The following is a 24,313-nucleotide window of genomic DNA, read 5'->3' as shown; positions in this document are numbered from 1 at the left end:
AGAATTTCGAGCATTTTGCTTTTGGCTCTGTTTCGATTCATTCATTTTATAAAAATCATTGTATAAGGTTCATTGCGCAGCTTAAACTATGGCGTTTTACATCATTATTTTATCAAATGCACTTTTTCTAGGTTTTGCCTCACAGTGAGTTTCTTTCCCATAGAAAATCAAATAATTTAAAAACATGGACCAGCCACTTAAATCATTCCTTGAGATTCCATTCATCAAATCCTATATAACTGACCTTTAAAAAAAATATTTATACATATTATTCTATAATACAATTGTAAAATATATAAACATATTTATTATGTACACAATGACTTTAGTAGATCAGTCACAAAGTAAGCAGTTAAGTAATGTTCAAAGAAAACAACATTTTGACTACTTTTTACTACAATGTTTTGATCTTAACTTGAAATAATCTTTAAACTGTTGAGGTCAGTCAAAAATTGGTAGAAGAGATTTGTTTTTCTCCTAAAAAAATTGTCTGCGGTTTTCCAAAATGCTTTGGCAGTTAAGTAAAATGATGAAATAATTGTGAACATTTATTATATACTCAGAAATTTAGAATAGACTTAGGTGGGATTTACTGCAGATTTAACCGTGATTTGTATCAATAAGATAAGATACCCTCTTTGAGTAGGGTTCATACCTGGTTTGTGTGTGACCTTTGACCTATGATCTTACAGGTACCCTGAGGCTTTTGAGCTGAGTACCTGTGCGTCTACAGGTAGTCGAGTGTACCTCTTTGCTGCAGCCTCACCTGAAGAGAAGATGACGTGGATGAGGAAAATATCACAGGTGAGTATATTAAGTAGCGACCAGAAATTAAGGCGGACAAAATAGAACTTGTGGCATGGAAATGACTTATAATCACAATCTTGAAACGTCAAACAAAATGGTATTAGATGGTGTTTGTGCCTTACACATGTTTTTCCTGATCTGTTCCAGTTGATCTGTCCACTACCGTTGATGGAAGATGTGCGACAACAGGACTTCTGTTTGGCTGGGAAATTCTACGTGAAGGAAGGACTGTCATCGGTCAGTCTAATATTAAAAAAACACTAGCTTTAGAAACAGTCAATGACCACTTGTTGTCTGTAGACAGTCGGTGACTATTTTGTTCCCTTAGAAACAGTCCATGAGTACTAGCTGTCGTAGAAATTGGTCATTGGAGATAAAAGGTCAAGGTCACATGCAATCAAGAGGGTATTTTACAAAAATATGCTTGTGGACTGGATTCCTGTTGAGCAGGTGAAATGGATGTTTTCATTTTGTAGATGAAAGATTAAGATCAAACACAGATGGTCATATATTATTAGGAATTATTTTAAAATTTGTTTTTGACTAATAGAATCCATCCCTGATGTGAGGCATGGATAAGGTAATTCTAACTGAAGGGAATTTCCCAGCACCGCCAGAAATGTGGATATCTCTGTCTAGTGTGCAAGAAATAATTGATCATAAATGAGCATGTATGAGGCAAACACATGATTATCACTAGTGGTTATGAAGTGCTGGCAAGCTGGCAAAGATAATAGACCAAACATTGTGTTATACCCAAACATACAATACTCATACAATATAGTCAGACATGTCAGCATAGCAACCAATATAGCTAGACATGTCAGCATAGCAACCAATATAGTTAAACATGTCAGCATAGCAACCAATATAGCATAGGACATACCCGTACATATCTACATAAATGTGTATTACAAACAAATAAAATTGTGTGTTTACAGACGTGGTACGAGTCCTGGGTTATGGTCAACAAAAAGGTTGTGTTATACACAGACAAGGTAAGAATTTTTTAAAATAAAAAGTAAATCACACCTGTATAAACATATTGCTCAAAAGATGAATTAGAGCAGGTCAAGAGTAGAGTACAGAAAAAGTAAATTTCAGGTATTCATAAATCGTAGTTATGTAGAGTTGGTACTGATAGGCAGGTGGTCACAGCAGACAGGTGATCTCAAAAGACAGGTGTGCAGTTTACTGTGTGGTCATTATAGACAGGTGATCACAATAAGCAGGTGGTCACCGTAAGCAGATATGCAGTTTACTGTGTGGTCATTATCGACAGAATATCAAAATAGAAAGGTGGTCACAGTAGGCAGAAGTGAAGTTTAATGTCGGTCAATATAGGCAGGTGATCAATATGTACAAGTTACCTTTATAGACAGTCAAAATAATATTAAGTGGTCACTATAAAAGTGAACTTTATAGACAGTAAAGAATGATAGTCACTTCAGACAGGTGCTGACTATATACAAATAACCTTTATGTCAAGATAAGTGGTCATTATAGGCAGCTGGACATAATAGGCAGGTGAAAGTGATAGAAAGTTGACTCCTATATAGACAAGTGACCAATACAGTGACCGAAACAGACAGGGTTACTTAGCCAAGTTTAAATGTAATGATTGATTCTTTTTGTTTCCAGGATATGAAGTTAACAGAGGATGTTGACCTCAGAAAAGCTGTTAATATCAGTAAGTTTTAGGACATAGAGGATGTTGACCTCAGAAAAGCTGTTAATATCAGTAGGTTTTAGGACATAGAGGATGTTGACCTCAGAAAAGCTGTTTATATCAGTAGGTTTTAGGACACAGAGGATGTTGACCTCAGAAAAGCTGTTCATATCAGTAAGTTTTAAGACACAGAGGATGTTGACCTCAGAAAAGCTGTTTATATCAGTAAGTTTTAGGACATAGAGGAAATTGACCTCAGAAAAGCTGTTAATATCAGTAAGTTTTAGGACATAGAGGATGTTGACCTCAGAAAAGCTGTTAATATCAATAAGTTTTAGGACATATAGAGGATGTTGAAATAACTTTTTAGGCCACCAATTTAAATTTCTATTTAACAAATCCCACAATTTCATGAAAATACTCATTGTCTGTTGAAAGTACATGTGTTTTCCTTTCCAAATTCCAGTGAGGTACAGCTAAGTTAATTTAATATTCATGTTTGAAAATACATCAAATCAGTCACAAAGAACATCAATTCTGGAATTGTGTTTTTAACAAAAAGCTTGATTTTATCCAGAAATTATTGTTTTGTGAAGCTTCATACACTCCCAGCATCTTATTACGTATTAAACTTTCCAGACTTTACCATACATATTTCATAAAACTGGGTTTGTTATGGTCTCAACATTTTTGCATTAGAAATAATATCTAGATTTTGAAGGTGTTGTTCTATACTGCCATGTATTATTACAGGATTACAGTATTTTGAGTATATCGATATCCTTGGTGATATGGTAGGTTAAAATGAGTCTTTGTCTTTTATCAGAGTACCAAGGTGATGCGTTGAGCAACTGTACCTCCTGTAAAGAAAGTGGGAAACACTTCGTGCTCGACTTACCTGGTGGCAGGTGAGAGAACATGTATCTACAGGATATTAGTGTCTGGGTCCGATGTGAGAAATAAACTGTAGTTTATAGTACATGTATTAGGGTCTTGGTCTGATAGGAGTAATTATTTAATTGCTAGTTAAATATTTTTTGAAGCTCTCTATACTTTAACTTGTGTATGAGTAATCAAAGATTTAAAATCCACGGCAAGACTCATCCTGCATTGTATTGAAAAACAACGTACAATGTGTATCTGTTTTGAAAATCGGACAATGATAAAACTATAGGAATGGGAAAATATTAGTGTACATCAAGTTTAGGCTATGGTAATGAAGAAAGATTATTTCTTTTCAGAGCCTTGTACTTCCAGGCAGACTTACTACATGACACCGAGAGACTGTTTAATGCTATAAGTAATTTGATGAAGGTAAGTATGATTGTAATACTTTATTTATTGTTAATAAGATAACTTAAGGGGGTCAATTAAAGTCAAAGGTGACAAGGCAAGAGGCCAAGCCTTCCATACCGAGTCCTATATTCTTTTAGTGCATTACCAATAAGCTAAATGCCAATTTTATTGCATCCAGGACCCTTAAAAATCTTGTAACTTGTTAAAATCTAAAATTTTCTCTACTCATCAAATCATAACATCACTCTGTTTATGATGTCACTAAGTTGATGATCAGGTCATGTCAAAGGTTATTGTAGGGGAATTTAAGTCAACTGTGTCAGAAATTACAAACACTCAAATAAGACTTTTTAATTAACTATTTTCTGTTTCACAGTCTGGTGGTGACACGCTAATTGACCAACAACTGACTTCAGATGATGTGCCGGTGATAGTGGACAAATGTTTGAAGTTTATAGATGACCATGGTAATGTAATACAAATTACTGATTTTTTAAAAATAATTTAAGTGTTCCTTGTTTATTTGTTTAGTGACCAAAACCACTGAATATTCCTTGTTTGACTACTAAATATCTGAAAACTATTGGAAAATTTGAATTTATATTCATCCCTTTAACAATTAAATGCTGAGGTTGTTTTCATACATAAACAGTGTAATGATAACGATATTGCCAATGTGTGGCCATCAATGAGAGAGTAGTGAGTCGTCAGTGAACCAAGGTCAAGTCATGTCAATGTTGTTTCCCGACAGGCCTGCAAGAGGAAGGCATATACAGGCTGGCTGCTACCAACTCTAAGGTTGATACTCTGCTTGCGACGTTCGCCAAAGGTACAAAACAAAGTAACACCCTCTGTTTTGATGACTTGTTGGGGATTTTGATTAAAACAATATTTTATTACTTAATCACGCTTTACTTAGTTATTTAGAACAGTTCTTTGTTCATATAGGAACATGTGTTTCACTTAACAGTTAATCAATAAGACATTGTTTTGTATTCAGGTAATATCTGATTTTGGATTTTTCATGTACCAATAAAATGGATTGAGTGAACTCTTTATATGGTGGAAGCCACACTTGGAATCATAGTGATGTACCCTCACTGGGAAAGTTTAAATTGTTTTCAAGAAATGCAACTATTTTCACCATTTAATTAACTAAGCTTATTATAAAAGTAAATTGGTTTAAGATCTCTACCAGATAACACTGTATATTGCTGTAGAATATTTTATATTTGAATGATTTATAGACTGTTTGTGAGTAATTTGAAGCTGTAGATCTAATATGTTATCCAATGTTGTTATAGAAGAAAAACTAAGGAATGCAACTTATTGGAGAACTGTTAGATGCTGAATATAGAGTCTTAAACAAATATTTGGTGTTGCCTGACCGATTTGTTTTGTTTCAGATGCTCATGCTGTGAAGCTTGAGTTGGGCACACACACTGTACACGAGGTGGCCAATGCTCTCAAGCGGTTCTTCAGGAACCTCAAGGATCCACTTCTCACGTCGCACCTGTATAACACCTGGATAGAGAAAAGTAGGTCACTGTTCGGGGTCACTATATCAATAAGATATTAGGTAGAGTATTAGAGTAGTAAACAAGAGGTCCTTGGTTCGATCCTAGTGAAGGAATTGAAAAAAAGGACTTCTGTTACATTGGCACCAAGGTAGAGATCCAGGAAATATTGACAAAAATACTTTGCCTTGCTCTCATATTATTTGTTGGCAAGGAAGGGAGCATTTGATCCAGGTGAAATAACAATATGAGTTGGTTCTTTCCAATTCAGCTTGGGAGAGTTTCTCTTTAGCTCATTTGGTAGAGCATCAGACTAGAAAACCAGAGTTTCCGGGTTTTGGGAATATTGACTAGAATACTCTGCAATACTTTCTCAAGAATCTCTATATATGACCCGTGGAAAACTAGAGACAAGTTCTCTCCTGGTGGGGGAGTATGTCACCCTGGAAATAGACTAGTCACTTCTTACTGACTTGGCTAGGGAGAAATTCTCTTTAGCTGATTTGTTAGAGTATTAGACTAGTAAACTAAATGTCCTGGGTTTGATGCATTGAAAAATAGTGACCTCTTTAACATATCTCTAAATAAACAAACTCAAAAACTAACGATGTTTCAGTTTAAAAGTGATATTTATTACCCTTAAAAGATGATACTTATTATGGGAAGGAGGTCAGTGATGCTCTGCTTTTGTGTTTATTAATTATGTAGGTGGTGATAGGGATCAATATTGCGCAGTGTTCCGAGACCTCAGTGTTAAGTTTGTAACAAAATCAATGTTAAGCTTTCAAGGTAAATGGGGCTTAGCTTTGTACATAAGTGTACGGTGGTACTAATTAGACTAGTTTCTCACTGCCTGATAGAGTAGGTGTAGTGTATGGTGGTACTGTAATAATTAGACTAGTTTCTCACTGCCTGATAGAGTAGGTGTAGTGTATGGTGGTACTGTAATAACTAGACTAGTTTCTCACTGCCTGATAGAGTAGGTGTAGTGTATGGTGGTACTGTAATAACTAGACTAGTTTCTCACTGCCTGATAGAGTAGGTGTAGTGTATGGTGGTACTGTAATAACTAGACTAGTTTCTCACTGCCTGATAGAGTAGGTGTAGTGTATGGTGGTACTGTAATAACTAGACTAGTTTCTCACTGCCTGATAGAGTAGGTGTAGTGTATGGTGGTACTGTAATAACTAGACTAGTTTCTCACTGCCTGATAGAGTAGGTGTAGTGTATGGTGGTACTGTAATAACTAGACTAGTTTCTCACTGCCTGATAGAGTAGGTGTAGTGTATGGTGGTACTGTAATAACTAGACTAGTTTCTCACTGCCTGATAGAGTAGGTGTAGTGTATGGTGGTACTGTAATAACTAGACTAGTTTCTCACTGCCTGATAGAGTAGGTGTAGTGTATGGTGGTACTGTAATAACTAGACTAGTTTCTCACTGCCTGATAGAGTAGGTGTAGTGTATGGTGGTACTGTAATAACTAGACTAGTTTCTCACTGCCTGATAGAGTAGGTGTAGTGTATGGTGGTACTGTAATAACTAGACTAGTTTCTCACTGCCTGATAGAGTAGGTGTAGTGTATGGTGGTACTGTAATAACTAGACTAGTTTCTCACTGCCTGATAGAGTAGGTGTAGTGTATGGTGGTACTGTAATAACTAGACTAGTTTCTCACTGCCTGATAGAGTAGGTGTAGTGTATGGTGGTACTGTAATAATTAGACTAGTTTCTCACTGCCTGATAGAGTAGGTGTAGTGTATGGTGGTACTGTAATAATTAGACTAGTTTCTCACTGCCTGATAGAGTAGGTGTATTTAATGACAAAGACACATGTTTTACAGCAGGTGTTATTCAGCAGGAGTCGTAGATACACTTGCTGATAATGACCTCAATATCACAAGTATGGTAGTTAATTGACATTTGTGTCACAACATATACATATGGAAAGACTAAGTGAAGTTGGCCCACTGAAAAGCTTGTTTCCTTAATAGATTAAGTTGTTTTTACTATATTGACCATAAGTGTACAGTTGTTTGTCATGTTATCTTACCTGTGTTTAATTTAAAAAGTTATCAATTTTTAGCATGTTTTTTGTTTCTTAGTTTTGAAAATAATTAATGGGAGTAAGATAAACATGCGAACAGTTTTTCAAACCTCTTTTTACCATAGTTTTTAGGACAAGGATGATTGATCAACATTATTGTTTTACAAGCAACATTAAGAAACTTGTTATGCATCTTTTCATCCCATTTTGTATACATATATATTCATTTCATTCCCTACCCAGGTTTAGAGAAAGATGTCGCAGGTAAACATATCCTCAACAGCAATTACTAAACACTAACAATTGTACAGGTATCCTTACCCAGTACCTGGCAGTTTTCTCCCACATTTCACAGGATCACTCCATTTTAGACTAAGAAAAAGTATCTCAGTCGAGGATGTGCAGCTTATCGACTCCCTAGGGGTTGAAATCACTCGCAGTTGAGAGGGGGAGACAACTCTGTGAGAGAAATCTTACAAACTTGATTGAGTTTCCTGTTTACATTACATGGGGTGAATATGGTGCTGCCTGATATCAAAGTTTTACTTTCTACACAAACAATGTATGTATTAAACGTGTCGCAACGTTTCAAGACCTACTGGTCCCTTTGTCAAGTTATGACTGAGTGAGTGATGAGTATTTTTTACCTGTACAACGATGTGATGAAATTGTATATTTTATATGTCACTCGACCTGGGACGTTTCGCCTATCGATAGAGAGTGTATACACACACTGCATCACATAGGTTACAGGTAGGGTGTAGATCTTGCCCCCTCCCCTGTTATGTCAGTATCAGGTCATACAGATGACTCAGCTGGTGTCCCCCCTCGTCTCTGTTCATGTTCTGAATTTTTCTGATTTTGATTGCTTCTAAATCAAATCGCTCACTCGGTCATAGCTTGGCAAAGGGATCAGTTGGTCTTGAAACGATGTTTCATACCTACATCATTTCTGTAGAAAGTAGAACTTTGATATCACATATTTTCAAACTGATGAATCTTATTGAAAATATGTTGCTGTCTGACAACTGCTGCTTTAACTGCCTTACATTGTATACATACAACATGCTGGAAAGGCTTGCGTGTCAGAGAAAGCATTGACAATTTGATCACCGACTAATAGCATGGGAGATAACCCAGGTGATCAGTAGTCAACAGGACACAGAAAGGGACTAGAGGCCACGAAACATTTTATTGTGCATGTTTGTTTACGTGGAGAATCTATCGCAAATTCATCCAAAAATAATCAGGCACATTTAGGCAATAGACAAACAGCTTTTGTCATTTTATTTGAAATACTGTTGCAAAAAAAATAACAAACTAACCAAATAGCCGTTTTTCTGAATGATTTTGAGACCTTCTAGTAGACCCTACCTTTTATATCTGGTAATTGCATGGAACGGTAGTGGACACGTCTCCTGGCTTTCAGAACACCTAGCCTGTTTGAGGGATTCTACTGGGTACCCTAAAATATTAATATTTCTCTTGATTCTAATCTGTGGGTAAATTCAACCTCAACTTGGAATGGGTTTTGGATCATTCTTTGATTTAAGCATCAAAGGATGATTCTATTTCAATTTATGCAAAATCAATAATGCAGTATTATAAAATTTACTTATCAATGGACATATGTACCAGCAAATAAAAGGGTATTTCAAATTCACAATGGTATTTTCTGTACTTTTAGGCCGTCAATGTACTTGTGAGTTAATGAAGAAGTTAGTATTTTAGTTGATTCTCTTCAAAGATTTTCATTTAAAGATCCCTTTACCACTACCAAAAGTTGTCACTAGGAATTGGAAACTTTTTTATAAGCATGGCAAAAGCTTCAGTAGATCATATAACTGTTGGACTTGTACAAAAATTTATAAAGATGAAATGAACAACAGTTGAAATTCAATAACAGGGTTCTGATAGTAAACATCACCAGCTAGTGGATCAGTTGTAGACCCCTGGCCCAGTCTCAATACAATTATAGCCAAAATAAAATATGGCAATACCTTGAACAATTTTGCATTTCAAGTTACTGCGTTAAAGGTCAAGGTCACTTTTACTATTTTTATAAAAACAATGTCATCGCTCTATCAACTTCATTCCTCAATGGAATTTAATAAAACTTTATACAAGTCTTTGTTATGGCAATGCCTAGAACAAGTTTATGTTTCAGGTATATATGTTGAAGGTCAAGGTCACTTACTTTTTTTTAGAAAATATAGAAAGAAAATAAGTGATATTTGTTGGTTAAAAAAAGTTGTTTGGCCAGACTTGGGTTTGAACCCATCTTCGCTAGCCAAGGGTTATGATCCAGTATAACGTACGATCTACCTACTCTTCACTACCTACTATATGAAGAGTAGGAAGACCGGATCGTACCGGATCATAACCCTTGGCTAACGAAGATGGTTTGAACTCTGACCCTTCAATCACAATATTAGATGCTCTAATCATCTGAGCTAGTGGATCAGTTGTAGACCCCTGGCCCAGTCTCAATACAACTTTAGCCAAAATAACACAAGGGGAGATAACTGTATAAATAAATCAAAACTACATAGGAATTCTTTAGTGTTTTCGCCTGCAGTGGAACAGGATTCCTTTAATCGGGTGGGCATTTGTTGGGTGACAAATTTATTTAACCCACAATCAAATTCAAATATTATTTGATTAATGAATTTATCGCCTATTTTCTATTGCATTTAAAAAAGTACAAGGTCTGTCCAAGCTACCAGAAAATGATAAAATCATAGATATAATTGGTATCAAATGATTTTTGAGATAAGAAAATACTATCTGCTTAATAGTTTATATGTCAGAATTCAACAAAAAGGTTGACTTATATGTAGAGTACCACTGGAGAATTCTTCTGGATGTTCCATTATAAATATTTCTGTGTTAAATATGTGTCAAGTTTAATAGTAGTCCAGTAGTGTGCACATTTGTAATCATGTCTTTAACTCATTCACCCCTGAAGACATATTTGAACTCCTTCAGTTCAAAGGTTGGAATAGTTCATTATGAAATTTTAAGGGGTGAATGAGTTAGGAACTCATCTTGAAATATGAATGTATAGGTCAGGATGTAGAGGTAATGTCGTGGTATGGTTTTAAGCTGTACTTGGCTGTAGCGATTGGCTGTGGGGACTGTATGTATACTCATAAGACTTTGTTTTCAGGATTTTTTTATTTCAGGATTTTAACTTAGTCTCATTGGCATTCATCCTTTCCTTCTGTGCCAAGACCAAATTTTGTGTGAAAACACTGTCATACAAGTTGCAGGTATATGTCTCAGGCAGGACAATGGTGAACTTGTAATACATGGTCAGTGTATGTTGTTGTAGGTAAGACCACAATGACTCAGACTAAGTTAGACTGGTATCACTACTACATACGAGAACTACCCACGGTACACAGCCGCACCCTCCGACGACTCGTCATACATCTCGCCAAGTAAGTCATGTGATTACTAATCCTGTCCAGGCTACAACTTACCATTATAGATTTGATATTAACTCATTTAACCTTGAAATTTCATAATAAACTATTCCAACCCTTGAATTGGATGAGTTCAAATGTGTCTCAAGGAGTAAATGAGGTAGCCGTTTAATTTCAATTTTATGGTCGATTCTCAATCCTGTATTAGTGGTTTTAGGCTAAAGTTTTGATTGGTTATTATGAAATCTAATTCTGCAGTAAAGGTCACTACTGTATGCTGCCGAGGGGTAATTTTATATGCTTAGGAATTTCAAATTTAGTACAAATTTGAAGGACATAATTAGCCCAGATGAATTCTAGAGACTTTTGATTTCCATTTGAATAAGATCAATATTATATGCATGTCTACTTTTAGTATGTGTAAATTCTACTGTCAGTGTATCTACTATTACTATTTTGCAGATTGTCAGGCTACAGTGTAGAAAATAAGATGACTGTGAAAAACATAGCTGCCAGCTTTGGTTCCACCTTGATGAAGGCAGGAGTGGACTCTTCCACTGCCACTGCCACAGTACTGGGAGTAAGTATATCATACTTGCATGTCAGTGTCTCTTACTCCACAACATAGAAAGTAAGTGTCTCTTACCCCACAACATAGATAGTAAGTGTCTCTTACCCCATAACATAGATAGTAAGTGTATCTTACTCCACAACATAGATAGTAAGTGTCTCTTATTCCACAACATAGATAGTAAGTGTCTCTTGCTACACAACATAGATAGTAAGTGTCTCTTACTCCACAACATAGATAGTAAGTGTCTCTTACCCCACAACATAGATAGGAAGTGTCTCTTACCCCATAACATAGATAGTAAGGGTATCTTACTCCACAACATAGATAGTAAGCGTCTCTTATTCCACAACATAGATAGTAAGTGTCTCTTACTCAACAACATAGATAGTAAGTGTCTCTTACTCAACAACATAGATAGTAAGTGTCTCTTACCTCATAACATAGATAGTAAGTGTATCTTACTCCACAACGTAGATAGTAAGTGTCTCTTATTCCACAACATAGATAGTAAGTGTCTCTTACTACACAACATAGATAATAAGTGTATCTTACTCCACAACATAGATAGTAAGTGTCTCTTACCCCACAACATAGAAAGTAAGTGTCTCTTACTCCACAACATAGATGGTAAGTGTCTCTTACTCCACAACATAGATAGTAAGTGTCTCTTACCCCACAGCATAGATAGTAAGTGTCTCTTCCTCCACAACATAGATAGTAAGTGTCTCTCACCCCACAAAATAGATAGTAAGTGTCTCTTAACCCACAGCATAGATAGTAAGTGTCTCTTACTCCACGACATAGATAGTAAGTGTCTCTTATTCCACAACATAGATAGTAAGAGACTCTTACTACACAACATAGATAATAAGTGTATCTTACTTCACAACATAGAGAGTAAGTGTCTCTTACTCCACAACATAGATAGTAAGTGTCTCTTATTCCACAACATAGATAATAAGTGTATCTTACTCCACAACATAGAGAGTAAGTGTCTCTTACTCCACAACATAGATAGTAAGTGTCTCTTACTCCATAACACAGATAGTAAGTGTCTCTTACCCCACAACATAAATAGTAAGTGTCTCTTACCCCACAACATAGATAGTAAGTGTCTCTTACCCCACAACATAAATAGTAAGTGTCTCTTACCCCACATCATAGATAGTAAGTGTCTCTTACCCCACAACATAGATAATAAGTGTCTCTTACCCCACACTATAGATAGTAAGTGTCTCTTACCCCACAACATAGATAGTAAGTGTCTCTTACCCCACAACATAGATAGTAAGTTTCTCTTACTCCACAACATAGATAGTGTCTCTTACCCCACAACATAGATAATAAGGGTCTCTTACCCCACAACATAGATAGTAAGTGTCTCTTACCCCACAACTTTGTCATTGCTCTACCAACTTCCTTCCTCAACAGAATTTAATGAAAATTCATTCAAGTGTTTGGAATGGCAATGCCTTGAGCAAGTTATCATTTCAGGTTTCTATGTTCAAGCTCAAGGCGGCTTTTACTATTTAAAAAAAACCCTACCGACTTCATTTCTCAACACAATCTTATGAAACTTGATATGAGTATTAAGTATGGCAATACCTTGAACAATTTTGCATTTCAAGTTACTGCGTTAAAGGTCAAGGTCACTTTTACTATTTTTATAAAAACATTGTCATCGCCCTATCAACTTCATTCCTCAATGGAATTCAATAAAACTTTATACAAGTCTTTGTTATGGCAATGCCTAGAACAAGTTAATGTTTCAGGTATATATGTTGAAGGTCAAGGTCACTGTTACTTTTTTTAGAAAATATAGAAAGAAAATAAGTGATTTTTGTTTGGCCAAATATGGAATGTGGTGTCCTGAAACTTTTGAAAAATTGTTAAACCTAGACACTATAAAATACATTTTGCTGACTTTCATCCCCCCAACAGAACATGTTTGCTCTCATTATAATATGTTTGTGTTCTAGGGTGCAGAGGGAGGTCAGAATATTCCCCACGAGATGCGTGTGATTGATGACATCATCACTAACCATGAACAGCTGTTTGAGGTATACATAATGTGTTACTAAACACTAATATAAAAACAAATCTACATTTGATTATAGTGTCAACTTTCTGTGAAAAAATACATCATAAAAATCATTTTGGGGGGTGGGGGAAAGCATATTATGATAGGATACCTGTCATACAGTATTGTATCATAGGATAATTATCTTTCCGTGTGATTATGGAATTTACAATCAAGTACCTCAAGTTCATGGTGATCTGTATTTCATCAGGAAATTACATGTTTCAGCTTGAGAAAGAGAAGGAAAATCAGATCGCGGCCGGCGAGAAGCGCCTCAGGGATCTACAGGCTCGGGCTAGTAAACGGGTAGGTACTATAACACTACCTCCTTACTGTAGAGTGACCTCCCTTGTCTTTGTAGATAGAGATTTACAGGAATAGGCCAGTAAACGGGTAGGTACTATAACACTATCTCATAACTCTTAGTGTGACCTCCCTTGTCTGTGTAGATAGAGATTTACAGGAATGGGCTAGTAAACAGGTAGGAACTATAACGCTATCTCATAACTCTAGAGTGACCTCCCTTGTCTGTGTTGATAAAGATTTACAGGAACAGGCCAGTAAATGGGTAGGTACTATAACACTATCTCCTAACTGTAGAGTGACCTCCCTTGTCTGTGTAGATAGAGATTTACAGGAATGGGCTAGTAAACAGGTAGGAACTATAAAAATATCTCATAACTCTAGAGTGACCTTCCTTGTGTCTGTGTTGATAGAGATTTACAGGAACGGGCCAGTAAATGGGTAGGTACTATAACACTACCTCCTAAATATAGAGTGACCTTACTTGTCTGTGTAGATAGAGATCTACATGAACGGGCCAGTAAATGGGTAGGTACTATAACACTATCTCATAACTCTAGAGTGACCTCCCTTGTCTGCGTAGATAAAGATTGACAGGAATGGGACAGTAAATGGGTAGGTACTATAACCCTGCCTCCTAAATATAGAGTGACCTTACTTGTCTGTGTAGATAGAGATTTACATGAACGGGCCAGTAAATGGGTAGGTACTATCACACTATCTCCTAACTGTAGAGTGACCTCCCTTGTCTGTGTAGATAACGATTGACAGGAATGGGCCAGTAAATGGGTAGGTACTATACCACTATCTCATAACTCTAGAGTGCCCTCCCTTGTCTGTGTAGATAAAGATTGACAGGAATGGGCCAGTAAATGTGTAGGTACTATAACACTATCTCCTAACTGCAGAGTGACCTACCTTGTCTGTGTTGATAGAAATTTACAGGAATGGGCTAGTAAACGGGTAGGTACTATAACACCATCTCATAACTCTAGAGTGACCTCCCTTGTCTGTGTAGATAAAGATTGACAGGAATGGGCCAGTAAATGGGTAGGTACTATAACACTATCTCCTAACTGTAGAGTGACCTACCTTGTCTGTGTTGATAGAGATTTACAGGAACGGGCCAGTAAATGGGTAGGTACTATAACGCTATCTCATAACTCTAGAGTGACATCCCTTGTCTGTGTTGATAGAGATTTACAGGAATGGGCTAGTAAATGGGTAGGTACTATAACACTATCTCATAACTCTAGAGTGACCTCTCTTGTCTGTGTAGATAGAGATTTACAGGAACGGGCCAGTAAACGGGTAGGTACTATAACACTATCTCATAACTCTAGAGTGACCTCCCTTGTCTGTGTTGATAGAGATTTACAGGCTCGGGCTAGTAAACGGGTAGGTACTATAACACTACCTCCTAACTGTAGAGTAACATCTCTTGTCTGTGTAGAATAATCTTTAAACACATGACAGGGTGAAATTGAACCACCAAAGTACTGTTAAGAGTGCATTAGATATATAGGGTTTTAAATGAGTTTTCATTTCATATGAGATTTTATGAAAAGGGTCTAAGGAGTTTTTATTTTTGCGAGCAAAAATCAAAATTTAGAGATGAGTTTCATAAAACGTCATATGAAATGAAAACAAATTTAAGATATTTTTTATCACATAACTCAGAAAACTTACATTTTGACAGGTTTTAAAGCCAAAATGTACAGGGCTTAATCAAACGGAGACAGCCATTTTGTTGCGCCATTCACAATTTATGACGTTTCGTCATTGTCCATATTATGACATCACAATCAATTTCTGACTGGCACAGCCAATGAAAAACGCTCCAGGGTATGTTACACTAGTGACATATGTAAATATATTACACGGACGAATTCACTGGATAACAGGCCGATTATGTGATAAAACTGAATACTACAAGCACCAAAGAGCAAATGCTTGATTCCTGTGTATCAGTTAATACGTTTCATTGAGAAATGCCAAAAACAGACACAGAACTGAATCAAATTGTTTTCAAGTTAGACTTGAAAAAATACAAACAAGACGAAAAAATTGTTTTGAAAAAACATGTTTTGAATTACTGGTACCTCATTACAAATTATAGACTGTTTTATAGCTATGTACAAATTACAGACTGTTTTATAACTATGTACAAATTATAGACTGTTTTATAACTATGTACAAATTATAGAGAATATACATATGTAGGCAATATGTATGCATTATATATGTAGCTGTAGACAATATTTATGCATTATACATATAGATATGTATGATAAGTATAAATTATTTATGATGTGAACAAATAACAGACTATACATTTAAGTTATAGAGGGTGTATACAAATTGAAATGATATGTATGATTTACAGATGATTTATTCCAATAGAAGATATACATATACAAATTATAAGACAATATTTCAGACTCTAATCCGTGATCCCTATTATGAAGTATTAGTCTGCATATTAAACTTAAAGTTAAAATGTACTAAATATAAATAGCCTGGTAATATGTCAAACTTGTAGACAACATATTCATATATTCAGGTTGAATGCAACGTTTTTTCAAAGGTAAATTACTCATTTTGTTTTGGGTCATTTTTCTTTCAATTCCAATTAAAAGCATGAGATGATTTGGAATTTTCCTTACAGTATTTATCTAAATTTGTAATCTTTTGGATCACATTCTTTGATTTCTGTTCTCGAGGAATGAACTATGCACACAATCCAGCATGTTCCCATTAAGTACTGTTCTCAAGCAGCTCTTCCTGTTTTCCGTTAATAATCCATAACTTTGTAAAAGTAACTTGTTAAATTAATTATATCCAGACTTTGCTATCCAGGGAGTTAGATCCTCTATGTGTTAGTCTAAAAACTAAAACAGTCATGCAGACTAACTCCCTTGACAGGTTCCATAACTTACACAAGGAGTTCAAAGTGACCAATTCATTCAGGTGTGAAGAATGTGGAACCTGTCCTTAAATCCCATTCCTTACTTGTTATATTTTCAAAAAAGACACATGTCAGAATTTTTAAAAAATCAGCATTCCAACTTTCGATTTCCAAACACCATATCTACTCCAAACACCATCTCTACTCCAAACACCATATCTACTCCAAACACCATCTCTACTCCAAACCCCATGTCTACTCCAAACACCATATCTACTCCAAACACCATATCTACTCCAACACCATGTCTACTCCAAACACCATGTCTACTCAAAACACCATATCTACTCCAAACACCATGTCTACTCTAAACACCATGTCTCCTCCAAACACCATGTCTACTCCAAACACCATCTCTACTCCCAACACCCTGTCTACTCCAAACACCATCTCTACTCCAAACACCATATCTACTCCAAACACCATATCTACTCCAAACACCATCTCTACTCCAAGCACCATGTCTACTCCAAACACCATATCTACTCCAAACACCATATCTACTCCAAACACAATATCTACTCCAAACACCATATCTACTCCAAACACAATGTCTACTCCAAACCACCATGTCTACTCATTTAATATCAAACACCATGTCTACTCCAAACACCATATCTAGTCCAAACACCATGTCTAGTCCAAGCACCATGTCTACTCCAAACACCATGTCTACTCCAAACCCCAGCTCTACTCCAAACACCATATCTACTCCAAACACCATATCTACTCCAAACACCATATCTACTCCAAACACAATATCTACTCCAAACACCATATCTACTCCAAACACCATCTCTACTCCAAGCACCATGTCTACTCCAAACACCATATCTACTCCAACCCCATGTCTACTCCAAACACCATGTCTACTCAAAACACCATATCTACTCCAAACACCATGTCTACTCCAAACGCCATGTCTACTCCAAACACCATATCTACTCCAAACACCATATCTACTCCAAACACAATATCTACTCCAAACACCATATCTACTCCAAACACCATCTCTACTCCACACACCATGTCTACTCCAAACACCATATCTACTCCAAACACCATCTCTACTCCAAACACCATATCTACTCCAAACACCAGATCTAATCCAAACACCATGTCTACTCCAAACACCATGTCTACTCTAAACACCATGTCTCCTCCAAACACCATGTCTACTCCAAACACCATGTCTACTCAAAACACCATTTCTACTCCAAACACCATTTCTACTCCAAACCCCATGTCTACTCCAAACACCATATCTACTCCAAACACCATCTCTACTCCAAACACCATATCTACTCCAAACACCATCTCTACCCCAAACACCATGTCTACTCCAAACACCATATCTTCTCCAACACCATATCTACTCCAAACACCATGTCTACTCTAAACACCATATCTACTCCAAACACCAGCTCTACTCCAAACACAATATATACTCCAAACACCATGTCTACTCCAAACACCATCTCTACTCCCAACACCCTGTCTACTCCAAACACCATCTCTACTCCAAACACCATATCTACTCCAAACACCATATCTACTCCAAACACAATATCTACTCCAAACACCATATCTACTCCAAACACCATATCTACTCCAAACACCATATCTAATCCAAACCCCATGTCTACTCCAAACACCATGTCTACTCAAAACGCCATGTCTACTCCAAACACCATATCTACTCCAAACACCATGTCTACTCCAAACCACCATGTCTACTCATTTAATATCTTCTGCATGTTTGTCTCATGATGGATGACAAACAGGAGGCAGTCAGGTCACTACATACTCAGCCCACCTCTCCTTTGAGGCAGTCAGGTCCCTACATACTCAGCCCACCTCTTCTTTGAGGCAGGCAGGTCACTACATACTCAGCCCCACTCTCCTTTGAGGCAGTCAGGTCACTTCATACTCAGCCCACCTCTCCTTTGAGTCAGCCAGGTCACTACATACTCAGCCCCACTCTCCTTTGAGGCAGTCAGGTCCCTACATACTCAGCCCACCTCTTCTTTGAGGCAGTCAGGTCACTACATACGCAGCCCACCTCTCCTTTGAGGCAGGCAAGTCACTACATACTCAGCCCACCTTTCCTTTGATTTACCTGTCTACTCCAAACACCATATATACTCCAAACACCATGTCTACCCCAAACCACCATGTCTACTCATTTAATATCTTCTGCATGTTTGTCTCATGATGGATGACAAACAGGAGGCAGTCAGGCCACTACATACTCAGCCCCCCTCTTCTTTGAGGCAGTCAGGTCACTACATACTCAGCCCACCTTTCCTTTGATTTACCTGATAATTTTCGTGATGACATTCTGTAATTGCCGAGGGAGGAGGTCTGCAGGGGTGTCATATTTTCAAGACTTACAAACTGCTGATAGAGGACTAACTACCTGGACAGATAGCTCAGGTCAAAAATAGGGATAAAGTCAATTTAATGAACTACATTTATACGTAATTGATAAAACAGAATTATATCAATATACAGTTAAATGATTGGGTTGAGGGATAAAGCAAGTTTTGGGTTCCCCGAAACTGAAGTTCATTATTCCAGGCGAAAGTGTTGAATAATTTTATTTATCATATTTTGGGGAATGAAAATAGATACTTGAGGGAAATAGTCAACTGGATATTATATTACTTTGCTAAAAGATGAACAGAAAGCATGCTAAAAGAATGATTCAAAATATGGTAAAACATGTAATTTTTGTGAACAATTATATTGTGGTGATTGGTCTTTCAAAAGGATTTAAATACCTAAAATTGGAACACCACTTCAAAATATCTATCCTGATGTTGAAGCATAAGCTTATATTTTCTAACAGTACCATCTATTTTATGATTTAGTTAGTACCCATGTTCATATAAGTGTCACTTTCCCCTTTTTTGGCTGTATTATCTGTATTGGAGCTGATGGTTGCAATTCTTTAGATTTAGGTAGACATTGTAGAAATTGGTGAATTGGAGATATCTAGATAGATAATAGTATGTGCTATATGATCAGATATAATCTGGTATATGCTAATCATGTCACAGTGAACCTCACCTCAGATTATTGTTTTAACAGCAAAGTACCATTGGCGACCCCATGATGGTTTCTGTACATTTCCTCATCCACAATGGACATAGCGAAAGTGTCCATGTAAGTATTAAATCTAATTCCTTGTTTATCTTCTAACAGTTTGTATACATATAATGATGACCCAGTGTATTGTAGACCGAGATCCATTGGGTTCCTTCAATATTCTGTCTCCCTAAATTACAGTAGTAAGTTCTACAACTGTAAAGATGCCACATCAGTGTGCATTAATCTTGCTACCGGGGGTTGTGGTATTGATCATCTTTGAAGTCCAAGGTTTCCGCTTGCATTTTGGTACACATATCTTTTCTGCATCCCTGGAATATGTCATGATTTTTCCCCAAAGTTAATACCCTTACTGTACATTTCAAGCCTTTTCCATACAAATTTCTGAAAATTATGTGACAAATTACAATGACATATTCTGGATATAATACAAAGGTAATATATATTACATGAAATGGCCAAACTTTTAATTTTTGGTATTCAAGATGACTGCCATGGCCTCTGATTGGCTGTTCATTTTTCCATTTCTTGAAATGTGCATTGAATTAAAAAAATAATACATATACAGTAGTCTAGTGGTAGGACGCCGGGCTCGTGACCGAAGGGTTGCGAGTTCGACTCACGTCATGGCACTGTGTTGTATCTTTGAGAAAGATACTTTACTCCGTTGGTTCCAGTCTACTCAGCTGTAAATGAGTACGTGGTTGGGTAGTGCTAGAATTGTAGAATGCTAGCGGTGAGCGCTGAAATGGCAGCACCGGCTGTATGCTCCCCAGGGAGTTGAGAAAGATATTGGCTGGTTGCAAAAAGCCCTATAACCACGAATAATAATTTGTGAACTGCTTTGAGACAACCAACGAACTAGGTTGTGATAAAACGGTATATAAGAACCTTAATTTATTTTCATTATTATTTCTGTATTAAAATGATTTTCAAACTTATAAAAACAGTTGTAAATTTGGTTTCAATCAGAATTGTACAAATATAACTGTGAATTGAATGAAGTTTAATGAGTGATCTTGATGAGTTTATGTAAGCATGAACTTTTTGATAATTATATTTAACCACCCACCAAGTAAAAGGGAAGACTTATTCATACTTAGTCAGCTAAGGTTTTCCTTATGATTACTCTCATTATATTACAGTTAAAACACGATACAACAGTACAGGAAATTATTGGGCCTCTACTAACGAAGTTTAAAGTGCAAGCCTCGCCCAATAACTATGCCCTACATGAGATGGTGTGTAACGGTGCTGTGGGTAAGTCCATCCTTCATCACTTTTATACCAATGATAAATATGTGATATTACTTCTTAAATAAGTGTTAAGTGCGGACTGCCTGTCACACCTAGCCGATTTGGGTCGCCGGAGCTATACCGGAGCACAATTGGCGATTTTCGGGGATCAGTACTAGTATGGCAGCGGTATTACATCGCTAAGAACAGTGGAACATTGTCAGAACATCGGCGAAAAATTAATGAACGGCAGGCGACAGTAGAATTTTTTGAATATGTTTAGAAATTCTCGCCGTTGTAGCCTCAATGTGTACTGTACTGGTACCGATGTGATACCGTAGTACTACCGAAAACCACCGAAGTAGTACTGGTGCATCGGTATAACATCGGCGGCACATCAGTAACACTAAGGTGACAGAAAGTGGTATTTGGTAGCACATCAACTCTTACATCGGCAGGACAGCGGTAAAACAACAATATCACAATGGGAATGCAAGAACCACATTGGTTTTGCTACGGTAAGTTTTTCAAGTGCTTTCTCGCCGGAGCTCTGCCATTGTTAATATTTTGCTTCGGTTAAGTGCCGGCGAGTACATTGGTAGCATGTGACAGGCCCTTTACAGGTTGTGTCACAATCCTAGTAACTTACTCTCCTCATAATGCCTAATACAGAGTACATCCCCAGGAGTTTAGATAATACTGTATACTAGCTAGGAAATATGTTAACCCTATCGTTTCCACCCTTATACTGTAGAGTATTCTGTTCTATTATCCTCCTCAGAACGCCTGCTGTACCCAAAAGATAATGTCTATACTGTGGTAATGTCTTGGGCTGACTGGCAGAGTGACTACAGCAGAACCGCATGTCTATGTCTCAAACCGTCGGAGCTCGCAGACAAGTTGGAAAGCAATGTAAATCAAGATTATCTTACACTACTTAGCATTTGTCAATTTTTTATCTACATACCCAAGAAACCTTGCAATTCATTTTGAAATATTGAAAAAGTCCATGATTGCAGAATTGCTTTGGTTGAATTGTCGTTAATATATTAGTGAGGTATATGTGTTTGAATCAGACATTTTATAAAAGATTTTTTTGCAATAAACTAAATATGGTATGTGATTTGAAAATAGTCTAGCGATAATATATTGCAATATTGGAGTATACAAACTGGTGGTGTTTACACCACTCATTTGTAAAAATCTGAAATTATCATCAATATATATCTTAATGAAAAGAATATTTCATCGGGCAGGTGCTTCTGAAATCAGTTACTGGATGCTAATATTTTCTCTTTTTGCTGAATCAATTTTGTAACAAATATCTCCTTGTTTTATTTTCTTTAGTTTAAACCTGAGAAAGGTCCATTTTTGGAGCTAAAGTTCAGCAAGAAGGACAGAAGTTTCACCAAGTTTGCTTTTCAGTTTAGAAGTAGTAAACTGACTTACAGTAAGAAGGTTGGTATTTACTGTGTAATATCACAATTCTTTATACCCCGGTAGTAAGAAGATTTAAGTTGACTGTATTTTAAGTAAGATTCATCAGTTAGGATATCAAAATTTTACTCCTACACCAACAATGTACATATTTAACATGTTGCAAAGTTTTAACACCGACTGGTCCCTTTGTCTAACTATGACTGAGTGAATGATTTGTATTGTTTACCTGTACAACGATGTGACGAAAGGGTTAATTTCTTATTTCACTCGACCAGGGATGTTTTGCCTATCGATAGAAAGTGTATACACACGGTACCTGGTATGTTACTGGTAGATCTAGCCCCCTCTCCTGTTTAAGGTCATTAGTGGGTCATACAAATTTAACTCAGCTGGTGCACCCCCTCTTCTCTGTTCATGTTTTGAGTTTTCCTGATTTTGATTGCTTTTTTAGAAAAAAAAGGTGAAATTATTTAGATGATTCAAAACAACTGTATATTAAGACAATTCAAGAAGACTGATCAAATGATTTAAGATTATATATAAAGATGATTTAAGATGATAGTCCATTAATTATGAAAACTCGTTAAATCTATTAATTAAGATTATTAAGCAAGAGATAATTATAAGTTATTTGATATAATAAATGAATGTGATCTAGTTGACTCTTATAGGGAATTTCACCCAGATACAAAAAGATTTACATGGAGACGGAAAGATCCTACAAAACATGCTTGACTTGATTTTCTTACTCTTATGTCTCTCTTATCCCTGTCCCTCTTTTTGTGAACCAAATTCTAAATTAATCATAAACTGGTTATTTACAACAACAAAAAGGTTTTTTTATGAGCGAAGGTTAGATACATATTTTTATTCAAATCCTTCTTGCAGAACAGAGTTGCACAGAATATTAATTATGATAAAACTTGAATATGTATGCTTAATTAAGAGAGTATTAATGTAAAGGACCGTAGCCGACGTATTCCATCCTCAGACGGTTCCTCATGTGTATGATATGTCTGGAATTAAAAAAAAGTCTATTAATTATGAAAACTCGTTAAGTGCTGTAACTGTATAGTTATGTGTTTTTGTGGGGTTAATGTTTGCAAGGTGAAATGCCGTGATCTCTTGAATGTAGTCTGCATATACTGTTCACAGGGAAACTTTTACCCTGTAAGATATTTGCCTTTCATGGGTAAAATTTATATTTGCCCAGCTTAACTTTGCTCTTCATATGTAATTACTGTAATTAGGTCACCTGAGCTTTGCTCAAGTGACCTATTCCAATCGCTTTTCGTCCGTCGTCGTCCATCGTCCGTCGTCCGTTGTGCGTCGTGCGTAAACTTTTACATTTTCAACTTCTTCTCAAGAACCAGTGGATGGATTTTTTTCAAACTTGGTCAGAATCATCCTTGGTAGATGAGGCTTCAAAATTGTAAAATTGGGATTCCTACCCCAACCCCTGGGGCCAGGGCGGGGCCCCAAAGGGAAAATTATCCAATATTTCAAAAATCTTCTTCTCCAGACTCAGAGGTACTACAGTGATTTTCTCTACGTGGAAAGAAAGATCATCAGGGGCTTTACTTAAATTGTAAATTTCAGGACCCCCGAGCTATCCGTTCTCCCTTGGGGAGGGGGTAAAGTTTACTATAGTTTATATAGGGAAATAACACTTTTGGGTATATTTTGACAACTTTCTGTAGGAAATTATTTTTACTTGGTGAGAATTATCCTTGGAGGTAGATGGTTTCAAATTGTAAAATTGAGATTCCTATCCCGATCCCCTGGGGCCATGCGGGGCCCCAAAGGGAAAATTAATCAATATTTCAAAAATCTTCTTCT

General features: G+C 36.6%; 2 protein-coding genes across 7 annotated transcripts in view; both read left to right on the top strand.

Annotated features, from left to right (window-relative positions):
• The window catches only part of LOC110442764 (arf-GAP with Rho-GAP domain, ANK repeat and PH domain-containing protein 2-like), a 122,837-nt gene that overhangs the window by 93,163 nt on the left and 5,361 nt on the right, over window positions 1-24,313 (top strand). For 4 of the 6 annotated variants that reach the window (XR_002462047.1, XM_021486525.1, XM_021486526.1 and 1 more), the window contains 19 exons: window positions 693-804; window positions 955-1,044; window positions 1,749-1,805; window positions 2,449-2,497; window positions 3,303-3,384; window positions 3,718-3,790; window positions 4,149-4,239; window positions 4,524-4,601; window positions 5,179-5,310; window positions 7,578-7,598; window positions 10,669-10,777; window positions 11,225-11,342; window positions 13,316-13,396; window positions 13,645-13,722; window positions 16,283-16,306; window positions 19,781-19,855; window positions 20,944-21,058; window positions 21,816-21,946; window positions 22,382-22,492. Coding sequence is in view for 5 of the 6 variants with exons in the window: in XM_021486525.1 (XP_021342200.1) it covers window positions 693-804; window positions 955-1,044; window positions 1,749-1,805; window positions 2,449-2,497; window positions 3,303-3,384; window positions 3,718-3,790; window positions 4,149-4,239; window positions 4,524-4,601; window positions 5,179-5,310; window positions 7,578-7,598; window positions 10,669-10,777; window positions 11,225-11,342; window positions 13,316-13,396; window positions 13,645-13,722; window positions 16,283-16,306; window positions 19,781-19,855; window positions 20,944-21,058; window positions 21,816-21,946; window positions 22,382-22,492 (1,627 nt within the window). In the remaining variant the exon portion in view is untranslated. The remainder of the gene's footprint in view (window positions 1-692; window positions 805-954; window positions 1,045-1,748; window positions 1,806-2,448; window positions 2,498-3,302; window positions 3,385-3,717; window positions 3,791-4,148; window positions 4,240-4,523; window positions 4,602-5,178; window positions 5,311-7,577; window positions 7,599-10,668; window positions 10,778-11,224; window positions 11,343-13,315; window positions 13,397-13,644; window positions 13,723-16,282; window positions 16,307-19,780; window positions 19,856-20,943; window positions 21,059-21,815; window positions 21,947-22,381; window positions 22,493-24,313) is intronic. The other 2 variants (XM_021486523.1, XM_021486524.1) reach the window with 2 other exon arrangements.
• On the top strand, window positions 17,308-18,168 carry LOC110442766 (anti-sigma-I factor RsgI2-like). The gene has a single exon (XM_021486527.1). It carries the CDS (start codon window positions 17,535-17,537, stop codon window positions 18,084-18,086), a length of 552 nt encoding a protein of 183 aa, XP_021342202.1. The 5' UTR covers window positions 17,308-17,534; the 3' UTR covers window positions 18,087-18,168.

This window comes from Mizuhopecten yessoensis, unplaced genomic scaffold (genome assembly GCF_002113885.1).
Source record: "Mizuhopecten yessoensis strain PY_sf001 unplaced genomic scaffold, ASM211388v2 scaffold716297, whole genome shotgun sequence".
In the NCBI taxonomy this organism is placed as follows: domain Eukaryota; kingdom Metazoa; phylum Mollusca; class Bivalvia; order Pectinida; family Pectinidae; genus Mizuhopecten; species Mizuhopecten yessoensis.
Note: the sequence above shows the minus strand (reverse complement) of the source record. Positions and strands in the feature narration are given on the sequence as shown.

Excerpts from the sequence above, each read along its gene's own strand:
- LOC110442766 (XM_021486527.1), top strand. The coding sequence starts at position 17,535 with ATGTCTACTCCAAACACCATGTCTACTCAAAACACCATATCTACTCCA.